This window comes from Bombina bombina, chromosome 5 (assembly GCF_027579735.1).
Source record: "Bombina bombina isolate aBomBom1 chromosome 5, aBomBom1.pri, whole genome shotgun sequence".
NCBI lineage: Eukaryota > Metazoa > Chordata > Amphibia > Anura > Bombinatoridae > Bombina > Bombina bombina.
In genome coordinates, this window is record NC_069503.1 from 632,255,628 (window position 1) to 632,278,595 (window position 22,968).

General features: G+C 37.7%; 1 protein-coding gene across 1 annotated transcript in view; it reads left to right on the forward strand.

Moving 5' to 3' along the window:
- MOCOS (molybdenum cofactor sulfurase) overlaps positions 1–22,968 on the forward strand; it is an 842,034-nt gene that overhangs the window by 111,109 nt on the left and 707,957 nt on the right. The window contains exon 2 of the mRNA XM_053714598.1: positions 12,592–12,681. Coding sequence (XP_053570573.1) covers positions 12,592–12,681 — 90 coding nt within the window. The remainder of the gene's footprint in view (positions 1–12,591; positions 12,682–22,968) is intronic.

Consider the following 22,968-nt stretch of genomic DNA (forward strand, 5'->3'; position numbering starts at 1 on the left):
AAACTGGAAGAGTTAGTTACCACATTTGGCCAAATGGGACAAGCTCAGGCACCACGTCAAGGTCTCTTCCAAGTGCCTGAGTCTCTAATACAGCCACACAACTGCAGCCATGCACACAAATGCAAGCTACATCCAGACTGGACCGGGTACACATCCCATGACTCATAAACTTTTTAATCCTAGCTGAGAGCTTGTGAGTGAGTAGTGGACTTTATAGGTGTTGTATTGTCTGTTTTTGTAATTCTCCCTAAAGGACTTGCACCCTGGCAGGCCCGGAATTAACTGCCTGTGACTCTGTAGATAGTGGAGCTTTATGTGAGTGTGATAGCAACCAAAACTGGGCCTGTTTATGAGTCATGGGATGTGTACCAGGTCCAGTCTGGATGTGCATTCCTTTTTCCTGATTTTCTGCTTATTCCCAGGATGATTACATAAGTCTGTGAACCCTGACCTGTTCCCAGTTTGTTTGATTAAGAGCTTGCATTTGTGTGCATGGCTGCAGTTGTGTAGCTGTATTAGGGACCCAGGTATGTGGAAGAGACCTTGGCGTGGCAACTGGGTTTGTCCCATTTGGCCAAATGCGGTAACTAACTCTTCCAGTTTTGCTTTTTAATCCTAGATGAGAGCTTGTGAGTGAGTACTGGACTTTATGTGTGTTATATATGCATATACATATACTGTATATTTACTGGGAACACAGAGTTCCCATAGACCGCAATGTAAGGCACTTTTCGCCAACTTTAAACCCTCATAACTGTTTTTTGCAGATATTTTATTAAAAGAATAAAGATGCTACTCTCTTTATTTTTTAATAAAGTATATTACACTGTATTTTGGGGGCATTCAGTGGACAAAAGTTTTTTTTTAATTTTATAAGCGCTAATTGCTACATCAAGCTCATGGTAGCAATAACCAGCGACTTTGCGCACGTGCAATAAATAAGCGATCCACTTGTAATCTAGCCCTATGTGTGCTATATATATTTTATATCGATAGCTAGCCATGCCAGTAGAGGCATTTTTGTTCACCAAGGTAAAGATACATTGTGTTGCCCCTTAACAAACCTCACCCTTACTTATTTTTTGTTACGGTTATCAGATGTGTTACATTATGTGTTTGAGCACTGAAATATCGTGTGTGTTTTTAATGTAGAGTAGTATTTTTTTAATGTAAATAATAAGAGTGCTTGTCTTTATTTGGATTATTTATTTTTGTTACTATGCACCTAGGCTGTTTCTCTTCATGATGAGAGGGAGTATACCCCTTACTGCATATGTGTATTCAAAAATTATACCCATAGCATTTTGGTCACAGGGTTCACCTTTACTGGTATGGGTTGGGCTTGGGGGAGTCAGAGTCAAGGAACTTAAAACAACAGACATTTAGGAAAAGAAAAAGAAAAGGAAAGCATGTTTTTATGCTCTGCTCTGCTGCAGTGCAACTATGCAGTCCCCACCTTGTAAAGGTGCCCTATGGTGGCCACATTTATCTGCCTTTTGGAAGCACCAGTCTTTTTAACTTTCATTTGAAAAAGTTCAGAGAAAGAAATCCATCTATTTGTTAAATTAAACACAACATATTGATTTAACCATAATGATAATCCATAACATACATGTATTTCATTCCTTGGCAATGTAACCATTTATTTGAGATCTGTAAAAGAAAAACAGATGCACTCCCCAAATTAACTGGTAAGGCAATTTATTTGCTATAAGTTAGGCTTTACAAATCTATTAGACTCTGTGGAAATGCTTATTATTGCTCATTAAACGAGAAACTGCATTCGTGCTGAAGTAGTAGTTATTTGCATTCAGCTTAACAAATGAGTGTAAATAACACATCAATTAATTCAAATTCACTTTCACTGCTGTGCAGTGTGAAAAATCTCATTAGACATTAGAATGCATGTGGTCTGTATTTTTAGCTGCATGAAATGTTTGAGAGTTTCTAATCCAATAATAAGTATATGCAACCTCCGTAATACCCAATTGGCTAGATTACGAGTTTTGCGTTATGAGTAAAAAGGCAGCGTTATGGGTTATAACGCTGATTTTTCACTACCGCTGCTATTACGAGTCTTGTAGGTACAGCTGTCCCACACACTTTTTTGGCCGTACCGCAAATTAACTTACGCAAATTGCGTAAAGTCTTTTTTTCAATGGAACTTCCATAGCACCGGTATTACAAGCTTTTTCTGGGAGGCCAAAAAGTGAGCGGTACAGCCTATACCACAAGATTCGTAATGCAATCTAAAGTCAGTAGTTATGAGTTTTACGCTACAAAGCTGTAGCATAAAACTCATAACTAAAGTGCTAAAAAGTACACTAACACCCATAAACTACCTACTAACCCCTAAACCGAGGCCCTCCCGCATGGCAAACACTAAAATAAAATTATTAACCCCTAATCTGCTGCTCCCGACATCGCCGCCACTAGAATAAACATATTAACCCCTAAACCGCTGCACTATTGCCTCGTTAACACCAGTTAAATATTATTAACCCCTAATCAGCTGCCCCTAACATCGCCGCCTCCTACCTACATTTATTAACCCCTAATCTGCCGCCCCCAATGTAGCAGCCACTATACTAAATTTATTAACCCCTAAATCTAAGTCTAACCCCAACACCCCCTAACTTAAATATATTCCTATTTAAAACTAAATACTTACCTGTAAAATAAACCCTAAGCTAGCTACAAAATAACTAATACCTACATTTTATCTAGCTTAGGGTTTATTTTTATTTTACAGGCAAGTATGTATTTATTTTAACTAGGTAGAATAGTTAGTAAATAGTTATTAACTATTTACTAATTACTAGCTAAAATAAATACAAAAATTTACGTGTAAAATAATACATGACCTGAGTTACACTAACACCTAACCTTACACTACAATTAAATTAATTACATTAATTAAATACAATTACCTAAATTACGGAAAAAACCCCACTAAATTACACAAAATAAAAAACAAATTATCAGTTATTTAAACTAATTACACCTAATAGCCCTATCAAAATAAAAAAAGCCCCCCAAAATAAAAAAACCCCTAGCCTAAACTAAACTACCAATAGCCCTTAAAAGGGCCTTTTGTGGGGCATTGCCCCAAAGAAATCAGCTCTTTTACCTGTAAAAAAAAATACAAACAACCCCCCAACAGTAAAACCCACCACCCACACAACCCCCCCCCCCAAAAAAAAGCCTAACTAAAAAGACCTAAGCTCCCCATTGCCCTGAAAAGGGCATTTGGATGGGCATTACCCTTAAAAGGGCATTTAACTCTATTGCTGCCCATACCCTAACCTAAAAATAAAACCCACCCAATTAACCCTTAAAAAAACCTAACACTAACCCCCAAAGATCCACTTACAGTTTTGAAGACAGGACATCCATCCTAAACGAAGACGGGAGAAGTCCTCAGCGAAGCGACAAGAAGTCTTCAAAGAAGCTGGGAGAAGTCTTCATCCAAGCCAGCAGAAGTGATCCTCCAGACGGGCAGAAGTCTTCATCCAGATGGCATCTTCTATCTTCATCCGGAGCAGAGCAGGTCCATCTTCAAGACATCCGGCATGGAGCATCCTCTTCAAACGAAGTCTTCTTCCTGAATGAATGTTCCTTTAAGTGACGTCATCCAAGATGGTGTCCCTTGAATTCCGATTGGCTTATAGAATTCTATCAGCCAATCAGAATTATAGGTGACAAAATCCTATTGGCTGATGCAATTAGCCAATAGGATTGAGCTTCAATCCTATTGGCTGATCCAATCAGCCAATAGGATTGAGCTTGCATTCCATTGGCTGTTCCAATCCCCCGAATTCAAGGGACGCTATCTTGGATGACTTCACTTGAAGGAACATTCATTCGGGAATAAGACTTTGTTTGAAGAGGATGCTCTGCGCCGGATGCCTTGAAGATGGACCCGCTTCGCGCCGGATGGATGAAGATAGAAGATGCTGTCTGGATGAAGACTTCTGCCGGCTTGGATGAAGACTTCTCCCGGCTTCTTTGAGGACTTCTTGCCGCTTCGCTGAGGACTTCTCCTGGCTTCATCCAAGCCGGCAGAAGTGGTCCTCGAGCGCTGTAGGGAAGTGAGCAGTGACAATAACGTTAACAATAACAATAACAAGTTAGTACCGCACCCTTCATAATGCAAAACTCGTAATCTAGCTGAATGTTTGTTAACCTCAGAAAAGGTTAGATAGTACATCATTAATCTTTATGGTAAGGCCAGGTGGTGACATATTCAAACATTACATATGTCCAATTAAAAGAAAAGTGTTTAGTATACTGCTTAAGGAAATTGGATTAAAGGTAAAAAGTTAATTAATATAATACTGCTGGTTATGCAAAACTGGGTAATGGGTAATAAAGGGATTATCTATCTTTTTAAACAATTAAACTTTTCAAGTAGAATGTCCCTTTATGAAATGAGTCTTAAATACATCATTTGCAACAGACTTTATTACAGGTGATTTTTGTCATATATAATATATTTATTTTCAGTTATAATTTATGTTACTTGATTTTTGCCATTTGTTTCCCCATAACCAACATTTAGAAACAGGTAAGAAATGGGTGCTATTTACAGTAGAGCACATATGCTTGTGGGTAGATTTTAGGGCTGGGTAAAAAGGGGTACTAAAGTGAAAATTACATTTTCATGATCCAGACAGAGCATTCAATTTAAGAAAAACTCTTCAGTGTACTTCTGTTATAAAATCTGCTTCATTCTCATGATATTCAGAAGAGTAAACATGGGTAAGCTCATAAGAGCTCAGGAGCGTGCAGGTTTCTATTGTAGCACTGCTTCTGGAGTGCTGAAGAAATGAGCACACTTCTATGAGTCTACCTATACATTTTTTTTTTAAATTGCATGCTCTGTCAGAATCATGAAAGTTTTTTTTTTTATTTATTTATTTTCAAGTCAGCCATAAAAAACAAAATACATGCTTGAAGAAATTATAAACAACAAATGAAAATAATTATACATATCTTGACAAATATAACATACATCTGTATATTTACATATTCTCAATATCTTGCTGACATACTTTTCTCGTAAGTAAATCTTGCAAAACAGATAGAAGAAGGAAAGGGAAAGAAAGAAAGAGAGAAGAGAGAAAGAAAAGAAAAAAAAAAAGGGAAATGTTGTGAATTCTCTAATCCAACGTCCCCCTCCCCCTGTCCCCCTCATCCTATACAAAGGGTTGTTAGTACCAAGATACAGGGAATATATTACGTAAAATTAGGCCTTCAAAATATACAGATCTCTGAAATGCTTTGGTAAGTATGTATTGTGTAGGGAGCGGATAAGTCTGTATTTCTTTCAGCCATTTGTTAAAGAATCATTGTATTTGCTTCTCACTTGTACTGGAAACATTATATTGCTCAAACATAATCTGTGCTTTGACCGCTTGAAGAAATAGACTAAAAGGAGGGGTTTTATTATTTTTCCAATTTTTCAGTATTAGATTCCTAACTATTAAGATGATGGTATTGCTTAGATTATGGAATACTGAGTCTGGTACCATAATTTTTTTTTTAAAATCAAATGAAAAGGGCTCCTGTATATTCTTATTTAACCAATAATTTACTTTGCGCCAAAGCTGATTTATTTTTGGACAGTACCAGAAACAGTGAAATAAATTTGCTAGAGGAGATTTACATTTATAGCACTGTCCTTGCTGTTCTGATGACCAGCGAGCATGTCTTTTGGGTGAAATGTATGCGTTATTGAGAAGTTTTAAGTGAGATTCCTTCCAGGAGAAGGGAAGGGGCGCGTCATTCACCCATTTAATGCTTTTATTAATTATTTCATCATTAATTTCGTCAAAATGTCTAGCCCAGTGTGCTGAACATTGTTCCATGATTAGCTGGCCTTGTTTTGCGAGCAATATTTTGTACAATAGCGAGATTGAGTGCTTCCCTTGATTATATGAGTTAATATAGTCTCCGACCCTATCATATTTCCCTGGCCATGGCCCCATCTGCAGCTTTTCCTGTATATAATGGCGGATCTGAAAATATGCATAAAAGGATTTGTTCGAAAGATTATACTGTATGGCAATATTCTCGAACGTGCGTACCCCAAATCCATTGTCTAATAATTGTACTATCGAGGTTAGGCCCTTACTAGCCCAGCCATCATATATTGTGTATTGAAATCCTGGCTGAAACTCTGGATTACCTCTAATAGGAAGGAAGCTGGATACATGAAAGTTAATCTTTAACCGTGAACAGAGTTGCTGCCATGCTTTAACAGTATTAGAAATACTGGCTAATGTTTTAATTTTTTCAGGGAGTCGTCTATGGGGCAATGTAAGGCCGCTATAAGGGAGAATGGCTTAATAAGCTCCTCCTCTGCTTTACTATTTGTTAAATAGTCGGCAGAGAGTAGCCAGTCTACTCCAAATCATGCCAATATGGCTATATTATAAGTCTTAATGTCCGGGAATGCAAGGCCTCCAAATTCCTTAGCTTGAGAGAGCTTTCTAATAGAGAGCATATGTCTACCTTTGTTCCAAATAAGATCCGCACACGCGCTATTGAAGAACTTAATATCTTTATCCAGAATAAATAGCGGCAAGTTGTTCATTATATACAATACCTGGGGAAAGAGAATAGATTTAATGAGCATTATTTTGGCAGTTAGTGAGAGTGGGAATAGGGACCATCGATGTATTCTATGTGTAATATTAGCAAAGAAAGCTGTATAGTTAAGTTTATACCATAGCTCAGGGTCTCTATGTAATTGGATCCCTAAATATCTAAAACTTTCCACTTCTCTGAAATTATGTTGGTGGAAGCTCTCCTTGTGTTTATGAACCCATAGTATCTCTGATTTAAGAGTATTTACTTTATAGCCAGAGATTAAACTAAACTGTTCTAGAATATCAAGCGCTTTTGGGATGTTTCTTTTAGTGTTTTGGAAATAGAGTAGTAGATCATCGGCATATAAAGAAAGAACACAAATTTGGGGACCTAATTTTATGCCTGAGATTTCTTTGCGAAGATATATTGCCATAGGTTCTATTGCAATATTAAAAAGCAGGGGAGAGAGAGGGCAGCCCTGTCGTGTCCCTTTTTCTAGTTTAAAAGACGCGGTTTGGCTACCGTTAACCAGAATCGTGGAAATGGGGAAATTATAGATGGCTTTCACAAAATGAATTATGTTTCCAGAAAAACCAAAGTTGAACAAAGAATTGTGAAGATGTTGCCAAATAATAGAATTAAAAGCCTTCTCGGCGTCAATCATCACCATGGCAAAATCCTGTTTACATGTTACTTTGTCTCCATGAAGTTTATTCCATAGATGTTCAAGAATCATATATGTTCTACGAATGTTTTTTGTAGGAGATCTGCCCATCATAAAGCCTGACTGATCTGGGTGAATAATCTCCTGTAATACGTTTTTAAGTTTGTTAGCAATAATAGTTGTGAGCAGTTTATAATCTACGTTCAGTAGAGAAATCAGTCTATATGAACCAGGGTCTGAAGGATCTTTATTCTTTTTAAGAATAAGGGTGATGATTGACGCCGAGAAGAATCTGGACATGGCCTTTTTTTTAACATAATACTCATTAAACAGCTGGGTAAGGATAGGCACGATCTCATCTTTAAGTAATCTATAAAACTCAGCAGGTAGTTGATCTGGACCAGGGGCCTTGCCTAGTTTAGCTTCCTCTAAAGCTTTTGTAACTTCCAGAGTTGTTATGGGGAGATTCAATACTTCGATCTGGTCAGGAGAGACTACTGGACATGAGATACTATTCCAGAACCTCACACTGTCCTCTGGGTCAGTATATATCTTTTGATAATAATCAAAAAACACATTTTTGATATCCGCCAATGCTGTATAGTTCTTATCACCCACTACTAACTGCTCAATCGTATTATTCTTTTTCCTGACTTTGTCAAGTCTGGAAAGATATTTTGCAGATTTACCATAATGTCCTGTGTAAAGGGCATTCATTCTCATTTCTTCCATGGTCAATTTAGATTTTAAGAAAAGATCCCTATCTTGCCTAGCCATCTTATATTTGTCCCAAAATTTCTTTAACGGTGTAATTACATAATTTCTGTAAGCATTCGTGACTGTGTTTGATAGCTGCAGTTCACGTGCAATGTATTTCTTTTTGGCTGTGACCATATAGGCTTTAATCTGTCCCCGTAAGAATGCCTTTGTGGCTTCCCAGAAAATTTCTGGTTTATCTGCGTGCAAATAATTGTCAGAGCTATATTCTTGCCATTTATGATGTATCCAATGTTGGAACGGGATGTTGTTTATTAGGTGTTTTGGGAAATAGAAATTGTTAGTTGCTTCTGCTAGAGGAGGTCGAAATTCCATTTCGAGAGAGATTATAGCGTGATCAGTGATTACAATGTCATTTATCTGAGCTTTACTTCTGACTTTAAGAAGGGGATTAGAAATTTAAAAAAAATCAATCCGTGAAAAATATCTATGGGATTTAGATTCACAGGTGTATAGTTTAGTATCGGGGTGTTGAATACGCCAAATATCATGTAGTTTAAGATTTTTACAAATCTGACGAAATAAGCGAGTTTTTTTAAGAGGGGGAATATACTGTTTGGGTGTAAATCTATCAAGGGAAGACATAGGGGTTAGATTGAAGTCGCCCGCCACTATAATTTTCTGATCTAAGTTGGGTGATAATTTGATAATAATGTCATCCCAGAAAGCCTGGTCTATATTATTAGGCCCATATATATTGCCCAGAACATATCGAACCCCAGCAATCTTGATATGTAAAATTAACCACCTGTCATGTGTGTCAATTTGGATATTCTGAATGCTATGTTGTAGATTTTTGCTAATAAGGAAAGCGACCCCCTTCCTTCTCCTGGAACAATCTGAAGAGATGACCTTACCTATCCATTTACATTTAAACTTCTCCATCTCTGCTCTCTTTAAATGCGTCTCCTGCAACCATACAATATCTGGTTTGTGTCTAGCAAGTTGTTTGATAATTATTTTCCTTTTACTGGGAGATGTTATTCCTCCAACATTCCAAGAGAGACATTTTAGTTTATCTATCATTGTGCTGGGGTGTCAGGAGTAGTGTAATAATTCATAGAGTATACCATATTCATATTAACAGGGAGATGGACCAAGGAGGAGAGATGGAATGTAGGAGAGAGAGGGCGAAGAGAAAAAAAAAAAAGGGATAAGAAAGAAAGACAGAAGACAGCACTCAAATCCCTGAGCTGCGGACAAATTACTAGTTTAGACATCTCAAAACATATGAACAATGCTAGCCGCAGCCGGCTACCACACAGTTTAAAAATAAAAAAACACATAATACTCGTGTATGCTTCTAGTTTGACTTATCGTTGTCTGCAATATTTACCAGATAACTTTCTTATTTTTACAAAATTCCCTGGCTTCTAACATATTATTGAGGATACATTTACCATCTTGTTCCTCTATTACAACTTTAGCTGGGTAAACGAGTCTAGCCTTGAAGCCAGCATTGATCAATTTAGTACAATATGGGGCTAACTCTTTTCTTTTAGAGGCGGTCTCACTGGAATAGTCTTGAAATATTAAAACTTTACTTTGGCCAATATATAGATTCTCCATCTTTCTATAAAGTTTTAAGATATTCATCTTATCCTGATAGTTGAGATATTTAACCATTACTGGTCTGTTATAATTCTTGTCATTTATAGCATCCCTGATTGGCCCCAGCCTATGTGCCCTTTCTACTGGTATTGGTATATCTTTCTGTAAGATACCAACAGCCATGGGGAGAGTTGTGTTTGAGAAATGAATTAAATCTACTTAATCCCCATTGTCGGGGAGGCCAATTATTTTAAGGTTATTTCGCCTCGAGCGATCTTCTAACTCATGCATTTTTGCTTGGAGCACTTTCAAGGTTTTAGTGTTTGCATCTATATTTTGTTCCTGCTTATGTAATATATCCTCATTTGCCGATACCCTGTTTTCAACTTCTGTGAGTCGATTAGAAAACTGTTTAAATTCTGACATTATGTCAGTCATTTGGGTTTTTAACAACTCAAATTGTGGCAGAAACAGATCCGACATCTGATTGACTAATGGTTTAGTATCAAGTCTATGCAGTGTTGGTTCATTTACAGTGTCTGTATGTACATCAGATGGATGGATGAAGATAGAAGATGCTGTCTGGATGAAGACTTCTGCCGGCTTGGATGAAGACTTCTCCCGGCTTCTTTGAGGACTTCTTGCCGCTTCGCTGAGGACTTCTCCTGGCTTCATCCAAGCCGGCAGAAGTAGTCCTCCAGCGCTGTAGGGAAGTGAGCAGTGACAATAACGTGCAAGTTAGTACCGCACCCCTCATAATGCAAAACTCGTAATCTAGCCGAATGTTTGTTAACCTCAGAAAAGGTTAGATAGTACATCATTAATCTTTATGGTAAGGCCAGGTGGTGACATATTCAAACATTACATATGTCCAATTAAAAGAAAAGTGTTTAGTATACTGCTTAAGGAAATTGGATTAAAGGTAAAAAGTTAATTAATATAATACTGCTGGTTATGCAAAACTGGGTAATGGGTAATAAAGGGATTATCTATCTTTTAAACAATTAAACTTTTCAAGTAGAATGTCCCTTTATGAAATGAGTCTTAAATACATCATTTGCAACAGACTTTATTACAGGTGATTTTTGTCATATATAATATATTTATTTTCAGTTATAATTTATGTTACTTGATTTTTGCCATTTGTTTCCCCATAACCAACATTTAGAAACAGGTAAGAAATGGGTGCTATTTACAGTAGAGCACATATGCTTGTGGGTAGATTTTAGGGCTGGGTAAAAAGGGGTACTAAAGTGAAAATTACATTTTCATGATCCAGACAGAGCATTCAATTTAAGAAAAACTCTTCAGTGTACTTCTGTTATAAAATCTGCTTCATTCTCTTGATATTCAGAAGAGTAAACATGGGTAAGCTCATAAGAGCTCAGGAGCGTGCAGGTTTCTATTGTAGCACTGCTTCTGGAGTGCTGAAGAAATGAGCACACTTCTATGAGTCTACCTATACATTTTTTTTTTAAATTGCATGCTCTGTCAGAATCATGAAAGTTTAATTTTGGCTTTAGTGTCTCTTTAAGACCTATCTAAGCTCCCCGAGATAGGATTTTCCAGGTTCAGCGTACACTTATTATATTAACATAATATTTAAAATTGAAATGTGCATGACTGTAGTTTAGTTTTGAATAAAAGCATTTTGCAATATATACGCATTCACAGAAATGCTCCTAGTAAAAGTTATTACTGCTTCAAGGGTGTATGTACATATGCTGCACATGTGCAGTACACAGAGAGCTTGTAATGGTGCTGAACTGCAAACCTCAGCGCCTTGAGACCCTTACGGGTGAATAGCCACGCTTTACAAGAACCCAATAGATAGATAGATAGATTTAGAATCATAGCTTAAAGGGACATAAAACAAATTGGTCTAGAGACAAAGTATAATAATATGTATACAAAGAGAGAAGCATGCTACCAGGAATGAACAACAGCCCATCAGCTAGTTCTATGGCGATTTACTACCCAGGAGCAGCCTCTTTTAGACAAGTGTGCTTTTCACAGAGGAAAACTTTCCTGAAGTATATCAGTCTGATCCCGCCAAGTAAGGTCAGTACAGCCCTGAAATACCAGGCAATTCTCCTCTGAACAAAGAACATGACAACCCCAGACAATCGTTTCGGCTTCCTATGGGCCTTGTCAGTGATGTGCAGCCACATTCCTCTAAGCACACTGGGCAAGAAGTCCACATCTGGTTTTCCCCATCACCCATAGGGAGACCTCCCTAGGGTCATATTAATTTGCATACAAAGAGAGAAGCACTCTACCAGGAACGAACAACAGCCCATCAGCTAGTTCTATGGATGTACCACCCAGGAGCAGCGTCTTTTAGACCAGTGTGCTTTTCACAGAGAAACACTTTCCTGAAATATATCAGTTTGATCCCGTCAAGTAAGGTCAGTCGAGCCCCGAAATACCAGGCAATATCCCTCTGAACAAGGAACATGACAACCCCAGACCACCGTCTTGGCCTCCTATGGGCCTCATTAGTAAGATGAAGTCACATTCCTTTAAGCACACTGGGCAATGAGTCCACGTCTGATTTCCCCCATCACCCATAGGGAGACCTCCCTAGGGTCATATTAATTTGCATACAAAGAGAGAACAGGGGCATCAATCTCTATTCTGAGCTTGATAATTCGCCCCTTAGCCTGTGTTTCTGTAGCTAAACACTCTTAAAGGGAGTGGGGATCAGACTACTACCTACACTATGGCTATGTAATTTTGCTTATTTTTGAAAATTATTTTTTAATAATTGCCAGCAATTTTTAAACAATTTGTAATGCAGGATATTTTTACTTAATTTGTCATTTTAGGATATGCACAGATCTCAATATGTTTTATGGTACTTCAATATCAGCCACCAACTCTCAGCAGGCAAATAAAAAAATACAAGGTTAATGGGTATATTAAAGTGTACAAAATCACAGACTATACACAAGTGAGATGTAATAGTGAATGAAGAAATTAATATTTCTTTTCTTTTTTTTCAGATTCAATTTATCTTGATCATGTTGGGACAGCACTTTTCCCTCAAAGCCTTCTGGAGAGATTTATGAAAGACCTGTCCGAAAATGTTTATGGTTAGGATAAGTATTTTCTTTTTTCTTTAATTGTATCACACAGTTTTCATTTCTTTGAGGAGAGCTATTCATGTGAAGGAATCTTACCATTACCACTATTTTCTCGGATGCATTTTCTTTAATGAGTAATGATTAATGTAAATGAATCTTTCTTCCCAGCTATAATAGGATTTTAGAGTGAAGTGTATCAGAATTTATATAGAAACATTTTAGAACATCTGCTTTTTAATTGAAAGGTTTCTATAATCTGAATTCTTGCCGCCTCTCCTTTAAGCAGACATAAGAAGTGTCCTTTCAAACACATTAATCTTGAAATGTAAAAAAAAAGTACTGTATGACAGTTAAACAAAGGTGAAGGTGATTTTTCTATAAAATCTATTTTTAGTAGATATTAAAGGACATTGTTTCACATCCGAATAATGCTGTTGCCTTTCTGTTAAAGAGCCATGTGAGGAAAAAATAAACTTGCATGATGCAGATAGAGCATGAGATTTTAAGACACTTTTAAATTCACTTCTGTTATCGAATATACTTTGTTCTCTTGGCATATTTTTTTTTTTAAAGTAAATGTATACATGCTAAGCAGCGGCAGTGCTCTGCTGGGAGCTAGCTGGTGATTGGTGGCTACTGACATTTGTCTCTTTTCATTGGCTTGCCAGATGTGTTCAGATAGAGCAAGATCCCAATAGTACGTTGCTGCTCTGGAGCTGACTTTAACTTTCACCTAGATTTAGAGTTCTGCGTTAGCCTTAAAAAGCAGCGTTAAGGGGTCCTAACGCTGCTTTTTAATGCCCCCTGGTATTGCGAGTATGGCAGGTACATTTGTACCGCTCACTTTTCTTCCGCGACTTTTCCATACCGCAAATCCCCTTACGTCAATTGCGTATCCTATTTTCTTTTCTATGGGATTTGGTTAACGCTGGTATTACGAGTCTTGGAAGAAGTGAGCGGTACAGCCTCTACCTCCAAGACTCCTACCGCCTAAAAAAGTCAGTAGAAAGAAAATAAAGCTCTTAACTACAGTGCTACAAAGTACACTAACACCCATAAACTACCTATGAACGCCTAAACCGCGGCCCCCCACATCGCACTATAATAAAATTATTTAACCCCTAATCTGCCAACCGGACAGCGCCGCCACCTACATTATAGCTATGAACCTCTAATCTGCTGTACCTAACATCGCCAACACCTACATTATATTTATTAACCCCTAATCTGCCCCCCCCCAACATCGCCGCCACCTACCTACACTTATTACCCATAATCTGCCAACCGGATATCCCCGCCACTATAATAAATGTATTAACCCCTAAACTGCCACACTCCCGCCTCACAAACACTATAATAAATTTTATTAACCCCTAATCTGCCCTCCCTAACATCGCCGCCACCTACCTACAATTATTAACCCCTAATCTCCCGTCCCCAACGTCGCCGCTACTATAATAAAATTATTAACCCCTAAACCTAAGTCTAACCCTAACCCTAACACCCCCTAAGTTAAATATAATTTAAATAAATCTAAATAAAATTACTACAATTAAATAAATTAATCCTATTTAAAACTAAATACTTACCTATAAAATAAACCCTAATATAGCTACAATATGACTAATAATTACATTGTAGCTATTTTAGGATTTATATTTATTTTACAGGCAACTTTGTATTTATTTTAAAAAGGTACAATAACTATTAAATAGTTATTAAATATTTAATAGCTACGTAGTTAAAATAATTACAAAATTACCTGTAAATTAAATCCTAACCTAAGTTACAAATACACCTAACACTACACTATCAATAAATTAATTAAATTAAATAACTACAATTATCTAAACTAAAATACAATTAAATAAACTAAACTATAATACAAAAAAAAACACTAAATTACAAAAAATAAAAAAATATTACAAGAATTTTAATCTAATTACACCTAATCTAAGCTCCCTACTAAAATAAAAAAGCCCCCCAAAATAATAAAATCCCCTACCCTAAACTAAATTACAAAGTAATCAGCTCTTTTACCAGCCCTTAAAAGGGCTTTTTGCGGGGCATTGCCCCAAAGTAATCAGCTCTTTTACCTGTAAAAAAAAATGCAATCCCCCTCAACATTACAACCCACCACCCACACACCCCTACTCTAAAACTCACCTGATCCCCCCTTAAAAAAACCTAACACTACCTCCCTGAAGATCACCCTACCTTGAGCCGTCTTCAGCCAGCCGACCACCGAATGCAAGGTCAATTCTATTGGCTCATCCAATCAGCCAATCGGATTGAACTTCAATCCGATTGGCTGATTAAATCAACTAATCTGATTTTTTCTACCTTAATTCCGATTGGCTGATAGAATCCTATCAGCCAATCGGAATTCGAGGGACGCCATCTTGGATGACATCATTTAAAGGAACCTTCATTCGTCATTAGGACATCGGAAGAAGAGGATGGCTCCGCGTCGGCTGGATAGAAGATGGCTCCGCTCTGCTCCGGAAGGATGAAGATAGAAGATGCTGCCTGGATGAAGATGTCTGCTGGTCTGGATGTCCTCTTCTGCCTGGATAGGATGAAGACTTCTGCCGGTCCGGATGTCCTCTTCTGTCCCATCGTGGCTGGCTGGCTGAAGATGGCTCAAGGTAGGGTGATCTTCAGGGGGGTAGTTTTAGGTTTTTTAAGGGGGGATCGGGTGGGTTTTAGAGTAGGGGTGTGTGGGTGGTGGGTTATAATGTTGGGGGGGGATTGTATTTTTTTTATAGGTAAAAGAGCTGATTACTTTGGGGCAATGCCCCGCAAAAAGCCCTTTTTTATGGGCTGGTAAAAGAGCTGATTACTTTGTAATTTAAGTTTAGGGTAGGGAATTTTATTATTTTGGGGGGCTTTTTTATTTTATTAGGGGGCTTAGATTAGGTGTAATTAGATTAAAATTCTTGTAATATTTTTTTATTTTTTGTAATTTAGTGGGGGGTTTTTGTATTATAGTTTAATTTATTTAATTGTATTTTAGTTTAGATAATTGTAGTTAATTGATTTAATTAATTTATTGATAGTGTAGTGTTAGGTGTATTTGTAACTTAGGTTAGGATTTATTTTACAGGTAATTTTGTAATTATTTTAACTAGGTAGCTATTAAATAGTTAATAACTATTTAATAGTTATTGTACCTAGTTAAAATAAATACAAAGTTGCCTGTAAAATAAATATAAATCCTAAAATAGCTACAATGTAATTATTAGTTCTATTGTAGTTATATTAGGGTTTATTTTATAGGTAAGTATTTAGTTTTAAATAGGATTAATTTATTTAATTGTAGTAATTTTATTTAGATTTATTTAAATTATATTTAACTTAGGGGGGTGTTAGGGTTAGAGTTAGACTTAGGTTTAGGGGTTAATAACTTTATTATAGTAGCGGCGACGTTGGGGGCAGCAGATTAGGGGTTAATAATTGTAGGTAGGTGGCGGCGATGTTAGGGAGGGCAGATTAGGGGTTAATAAAATTTATTATAGTGTTTGCGAGGCAGGAGTGCGGTGGTTTAGGGGTTAATACATTTATTATAGTGGCGGCGATGTCCGGTCGGCAGATTAGGGGTTAATAAGTGTAGGTAGGTGGCGGCGACGTTGGGGGGGGACAGATTAGGGGTTAATAAATATAATATAGGTGTCGGCGATGTTAGGGACAGCAGATTATGGGTTCATAGCTAGAATGTAGGTGGCGGCGGTGTCTGGAGTGGCAGATTAGGGGTTAATAATATAATGTAGGTGTCAGCAATAGTGGGGGCGGCAGATTAGGGGGTTAATAAGTGTAAGGTTAGGGGTGTTTAGACTCGGGGTTCATGTTAGAGTGTTAGGTGTAGACTTAGAAAGTGTTTCCCCATAGGAAACAATGGGGCTTGCTTTAGGAGCTGAACGCTGCTTTTTTGCAGGTGTTAGGTTTTTTTTCAGCCAGCTCAGCCCCCTTGTATCCTATGAGGAAATCGTGCACGAGCACGTTTTTCCAGCTTACCGCTACCGTAAGCAACGCTGGTATTGAGGGTTGAAGTGGAGCTAAATTTGACTCAACGCTCACTTTTCTGAGGCTAACGCAGCCATTCAGAAAACTCGTAATACCAGCATTGGCTTAAGGGTGCACTGGAAAAAAAGGCTTGTTAGCACCGCAGGTCTTTACAGACAAAACGCCAAATCTAGGCGTATGTGTTTAATCCCTTTGCAGGGGTTAAGCACATAGTAATATGCAAGCAATAGTGTAATAAAATGTATTAACATTTTTTTTGGACATTTAAAGTATGTCCCACATATTACAGAGTCTTAGCCCTATTCAATCACTGGAGGACAGCTCCGACACATAATTTGTTCTATTGCAAGGACATGTGCAAAATTCAAGGCAATATGTTGCCTGGGTCAATACTGAAATGTCTACACCTCAACTTTCTATCCAACACAATCTAAACCCAACTATAGCCTCTAGTCTCAAAGATGAATGTTTACGGCATTGCAATTTCACATAACTTAGAACAAAGCATGCTATGCAAATGTGCACCACATATTACGACTCGCTCTACCCCAGCGCCCTAAAGTGCAGAATAAAGAATGAAAGTGAAAATCACAAAACATATTCCATTAAAAGATAAATCTCCCATTGTACAAAAGACTATTAGCTAACATATAAATAATATATATATAAATAATAATAAACTGAATGGTGGTATATGTCTGGTGTAAATGTATGTCCCCAGCTATGATGTACCTCAAAATTGGCTTCAGCGCAAACGCTGCAACCCATGCCATCTGTAATTTCACCTCGCACATGTGGCATGCTTGTGACTAAGTCCTCACTGGGTGTAATCATGTAATTGCCCAATACTCCAACCTCCCCTCTGGCCAGAAGGGCATCAAATCAGTCTGAGAACACCACTCAACAAAGAATCTGAAGCACCCCAAATATTCACCCTCCTCCAGAAGAGGTGGGAGAGATTGAGTGCTCTTAGAGCTTTGGAAATGTTTGCCTCCTCCTAGTGACCAGGAGTTGAATCCCAGGAGTAATGACTTGTGGACTCTCACCACCTTATGAAAAAAATTGCAGGCTCTATCTGAATCATGAAAGAACATTTGTGGGTTTCATGTCCCTTTAAGAGGTGGTGGTATGGAATCTGTGTGACAAAGTATCCAGGGAAATGCATTTGTGAACTGGCTACAAAAAAAAAGCATGTCATAGGAAATAGATATTTTGATTTGCCAAACTTATACCAGAAAACAGTGTTTTAAAAAACACAAAACTAATTTGTTGCATCTAAAAGAAGGTATTTTAATAAATACTAGTTTTAGTTCTGTGCTAACAAATAGACAATTTTTATTTGTGTTGCTTTTCACTTTCCAATTTAACAGATAACAAACAATATAATATTTTAGTTATGCACAATTTCACAATACAAGATAAAATACAATAAACTAAACACATATAAAATCAATAAGACATACAAAGACACCATGGGCACAGTTACATATACGGAGCAGGCTTCAGCGCAAACGCTGCAACCCATGCCATCTGTAATTTCACCTTGCACATGTACCCCGCCGGCAGCTCATAAAGTGCCGTAAGTCTGATAAACTAGCGATGTCCAGAAATGAGCGTAAATACAAATTTCTGGAGTCACTTTAGAAACTGCCGGCGCCTAAGAAAAGTAAAGAAAAATAACAAATCTCCCGTAAAAGTCTAACCCACCTCCCAAAAATAAGCCAGACACGTAAAAACCCCTATATCCTCAGTCCCCCCTCTCATTACTATTAATAAACGTATTAACCTGTAGACCGACAACCCCCCACAATGCAATAAGCCTAATTAAACTATTAACCCCTATATCCGCCATCAAACCCATACCCCAAGTAATAACTAAATTATTAACCCCTAAATCCGCCAACCCCAACATCGCAAACTACCCATTAAAACTATCAACCCCTTATCCACCATTAACCCACAACGCAATAAACCCATTAAAACTATTAACCCCTAAACCGCCAAAGCCCACAACCCAATAAACCTATTAAAGTATTAACCCCTAAACCGTCAAAAAGCCCACAATAAACCTAACCCCTAATCTAATCCCCCCTAACCTAATACCCCTAACCTAACACCCCCTAAATGAACCCAAATTACCTAATTTACAAAATACTAAAGTTACTATTAAATTAAAAAACCTAACACTACTTAAAAAATACAAATAAAGTAAGTATAAATTAAAGGGACAGTCTAATCAAAATTCTGGAGTAGACTGACCCTTTAAACTACAATTACAGAAAATAAAAAAAATCTAAGATTACAGAAAATAAAAAAGAAAATTACCAAATTTTAAAAAATTATACCTAATCCCTATAAAAAACTACCCATTGCCCTGAAAAGAGCATTTGTTGGGCATTGCCCTTAAAAGGGAATTCAGCTCTTTTACTGCCCACCCTATCTAAATAAAATAAACTCCCCCAAAAAACCTTAAAAAACCCTAAGTCTAAGCCCCAGGTTGCTACTCACTGTTCCTGAAGTCCAGCGGGGAAGGTCCTGTTTCAGGCGGGGAAGTTTTCTTCCAAGCTGCGACCTCTTCTTTATTCTTCCTAGAACATCCTACACGGAGCGGAGCTGAAGACTGAAGACCGCGGAGCTGAAGACCGGCAACCCTGGAACTGAAGACCGGCGACTGGGGAGCCATGGAGCGTGGAGGATCCTCTTCGTATGATCTTTGCTGCACACTGGATAGAGAATTTAAGGGAAGCGATTAAAAATGGCACCCCTTGAATTCCTATTGGCTGATTTGATTCTTCAAATTGAAATCAGCCAATAGGATGAAAGCTACTCAAATCCTATTGGCTGTTCAAATCAGCCAATAGGATGAGAGCTACTGAAATTTTATTGGCTGTTTCGAATAGCCAATAGAATTTCAGTAGCTCCCATCCTATTGGCTGATTTGAACAGCCAATATGATTTGAGTAGCTTTCATCCTATTGGCTGTTTTGAATTTGAAGAATCAAATCAGCCAATAGGAATTCAAGGGACGCCATTTTTAATCGCGTTCCTTGAATTCTCTATCAAGTGTGCGGCAAAGATCTACGAAGAGGATCCTCCACGCTCCATGGCTCCGTGGTCGCCGGTCTTCAGTTCCAGGGTCACCGGTCTTCAGCTCCGCGGTCTTCAGTCTTCAGCTTTGCTCCGCAAAAGATGTTCCAGGAAGAAGAAAGAAGAGGTCGCGCTTGGAAGAAGACTTCTCCGCCTGGAACAGGACCTTCTCCGCCGGACTTTAGGAATGGTGAGTAGCAACCTGGGGCTTAGATTTAGGGTTTTTTAAGTTTTTTTTTATTTTTTATTTAGATAGGGTGGGCAGTAAAAGAGCTGAATGCCCTTTTAAGGGCAATGCCCAACAAATGCCCTTTTCAGGGCAATGGGTAGTTTAGGGTTTTTAGTGTTAGGTTATTTTATTTGGGGGGGTTTGGTGGGTCGGGGGGTTTACTGTTGCGGGGGGGTTGTGTATTTTCTTGTAAAAGAGCTGATTATCTTGGGGCAATGCCCTGCAAAAAGCCCTTTTAAGGGCTACTGGTACTTTTTATTTTGGGGGGCTTTTTTATTTTCATAGGGATTAGGTATAATTTTTTAAAATTTGGTAATTTTCTTTTTTATTTTCTGTAAACTTAGATTTTTTTTCTGTAATTGTAGCTTAAAGGGACAGTCTACTTCAGAATTTTGATTAGACTGTCCCTTTAATTTATACTTAGTTTATTTGTATTTTTAAAGTAGTGTTAGGTTTTTTTAATTTAATAATAACTTTAGTATTTTGTAAATTAGGTAATTTGGGTTCATTTAGGGGGTGTTAGGTTTATTGCGTTGTGGGCTTTGGCGGTTTAGGGGTTAATACTTTAATAGGTTTATTGCATTGTGGGCTTTGGCAGTTTAGGGGTTAATAGTTTTTAATGGGTTTATTGCGTTGTGTGTTAATGGCGGATTAGGGGTTAATAGTTTTAATAGGTAGTTTGCAATGTTGGATTTAGGGGTTAATAATTTAGTTATTACTTGCGGTGTGGGTTTGATGGTGGATATAGGGGTTAATACATTTTATTAGTTATTGTGGTGGGATATTGCGGTTGACAGGTAGATAGACATTGCGCATGCGTTAGGTGTTAGTTTATTTTTGAAGGCATTTTCGGGAGTTACGGTGCTCCCATACTCAGAGCAAGACTTGCTACAGCTGCCTTTTATGGCGAGGTAAAAATGGAGTAAGATTTCTCCATTTTCGCCACGTAAGTCCTTGCGCTGGATATTGGATACCGATTTACAATGCGGTCCCATGTTAGCCTATGGGAGTACAAATTGCGGGCGACGTGTGAAATATACGTGCCGCATTTATTTGCGGTGCTGTATATAGGATACCAAAACGACCCCGGTTTTTGCGGGCAACGCCGCATATGTAATGGGGCCCCATAGTTGTCCATTAATATAAAACTGTCCTTATAGTACAGTAAAATAGTCCAAACTCTCCAAAAAGACAAATTCAGGACCCTTAATATATGTATCCCAAAAGAAAAACTCTCTGAAATCAATGTCCTATGCAAATCTCAGGATTAAGCTCTATAAAGATTTTCACTTAGAAAGACAACTCCTGTCCTATAGCCTAGCTGTGCACTTCCTGTTAGTTTTAAAGGCAAATTAAGCAGATATAACTTCACAGTTTCAGGCAAATAAAATAAATGCATTCATAACATGTTTAAAAATGTTTTTAGCAAATATGTTTTCCTACCATGGTATTTTGACTTGTATACGTGTGATTCCAGTACTTTTGCTCAACATTATGATATTTAAACATACAAAAAGCTAAACAGATCAAAATAGAGAGAAAATTCTTAGAAATGTAAAAACAGCTTCCTGTGGCCTCATAGATTAATCTGATTGAGAGATCTCTATCCTAAGGTACTGAACCATTTTAGCCTTTTATGGCTCAATGATCCCTGTTGGCTTTGTCACCAGCTGTGTGAGCACTCTTAATATGAATACTCTAAAATGACCCCTGATAGTGCTTACAATATTGACCAATTATTTATTTTACAATCTTGTATTTGTCATATTATATAAAGCAACCCAAAGACTTAATAATGTTTTTATTATTATTTTTTTATTAAGGTTTCCAAATCCGAAACAGAAAAAAAATACACTATTTCCATTGACTGTAAGAAACCACAACTGCTCTACCAACAACATAGCACAATATATGATAATTATTAGAGGGAAGTAACTATGACATGGAACAAACTGACGGCATTAAAGGAAACCATTTTTTAAACTATATCAATTCCCTCTCAAGTTTTATTCAATAAAAGAACGATTTCCAGAACTGATAAGTAGAGGCCACTTTTTGACCCCTTCACCTTCACTCTTTTAAGGACAGAGAATAATAGGAGTTAAGAAATCATAAGGGGGCACTTTTGAAGCACTAAAAAGCATTAATGTAAATAATAAAGGACCTAGAGTTACAACAACTTTTGATTAGGGTGAGTACCTACTCTTAGGGGTCTATTTATGATAGTGCAAACTGACATGATTCAATGTAGCGTATCATGTCTGCTGCACATCGATAAATGCCGACATCATACGCTGTTTGCATTTATCATTGCACCAGCAGTCCTGGTGCAATGCCGCCCGCTAGCAGGGGTGTCAATCAACCCTATCGTATTCTATCGGGTTGATTTCTATCTACCACCTCAGAGCAGGTGGAGAGGTTATGGAGCAGTGGTCTTTAGAAACACGGGGGCATCAAGCTCTGTACGGAGATTGATAAATAGAACCCTTATAATGGAATGTACATATAGAAACTATAGCATTGTCAAATAATAAAAAACAGGGGCAATATTCTACATATTATTAAAAGCTTGTTTTAAATACTGCATGTAAAGCACATGAAGATTCTACATATTAAGAGCTGCCAACATTGAGGAAGAGACCTAGAGACAGAGTCCGCTCTATTAGCCGATACCAGCTCTCAGGTCTTGAAGTAGCCCATCAAAAGAAATGAATGTCAGATGCAAGCTTCCTGTGATCTTGGTCCCCCTTGGATATGCAGGAATGTAGACTGAGAGGTATCGCCAAAACTTGAACCTTTAAACTTTGAAGCCACAAGGGCCCTATAGTGTGCCTTGGGGCTCAGGCTATATCTGCTATTAAATCTTTTGTTGAGTTAACCAATGCCCTACTTCTATCATTGCATAGTGGGGCTCCCAGCAAGATGGACTCCTGGTGTAAGTCCTGGTGTCTGGTTGC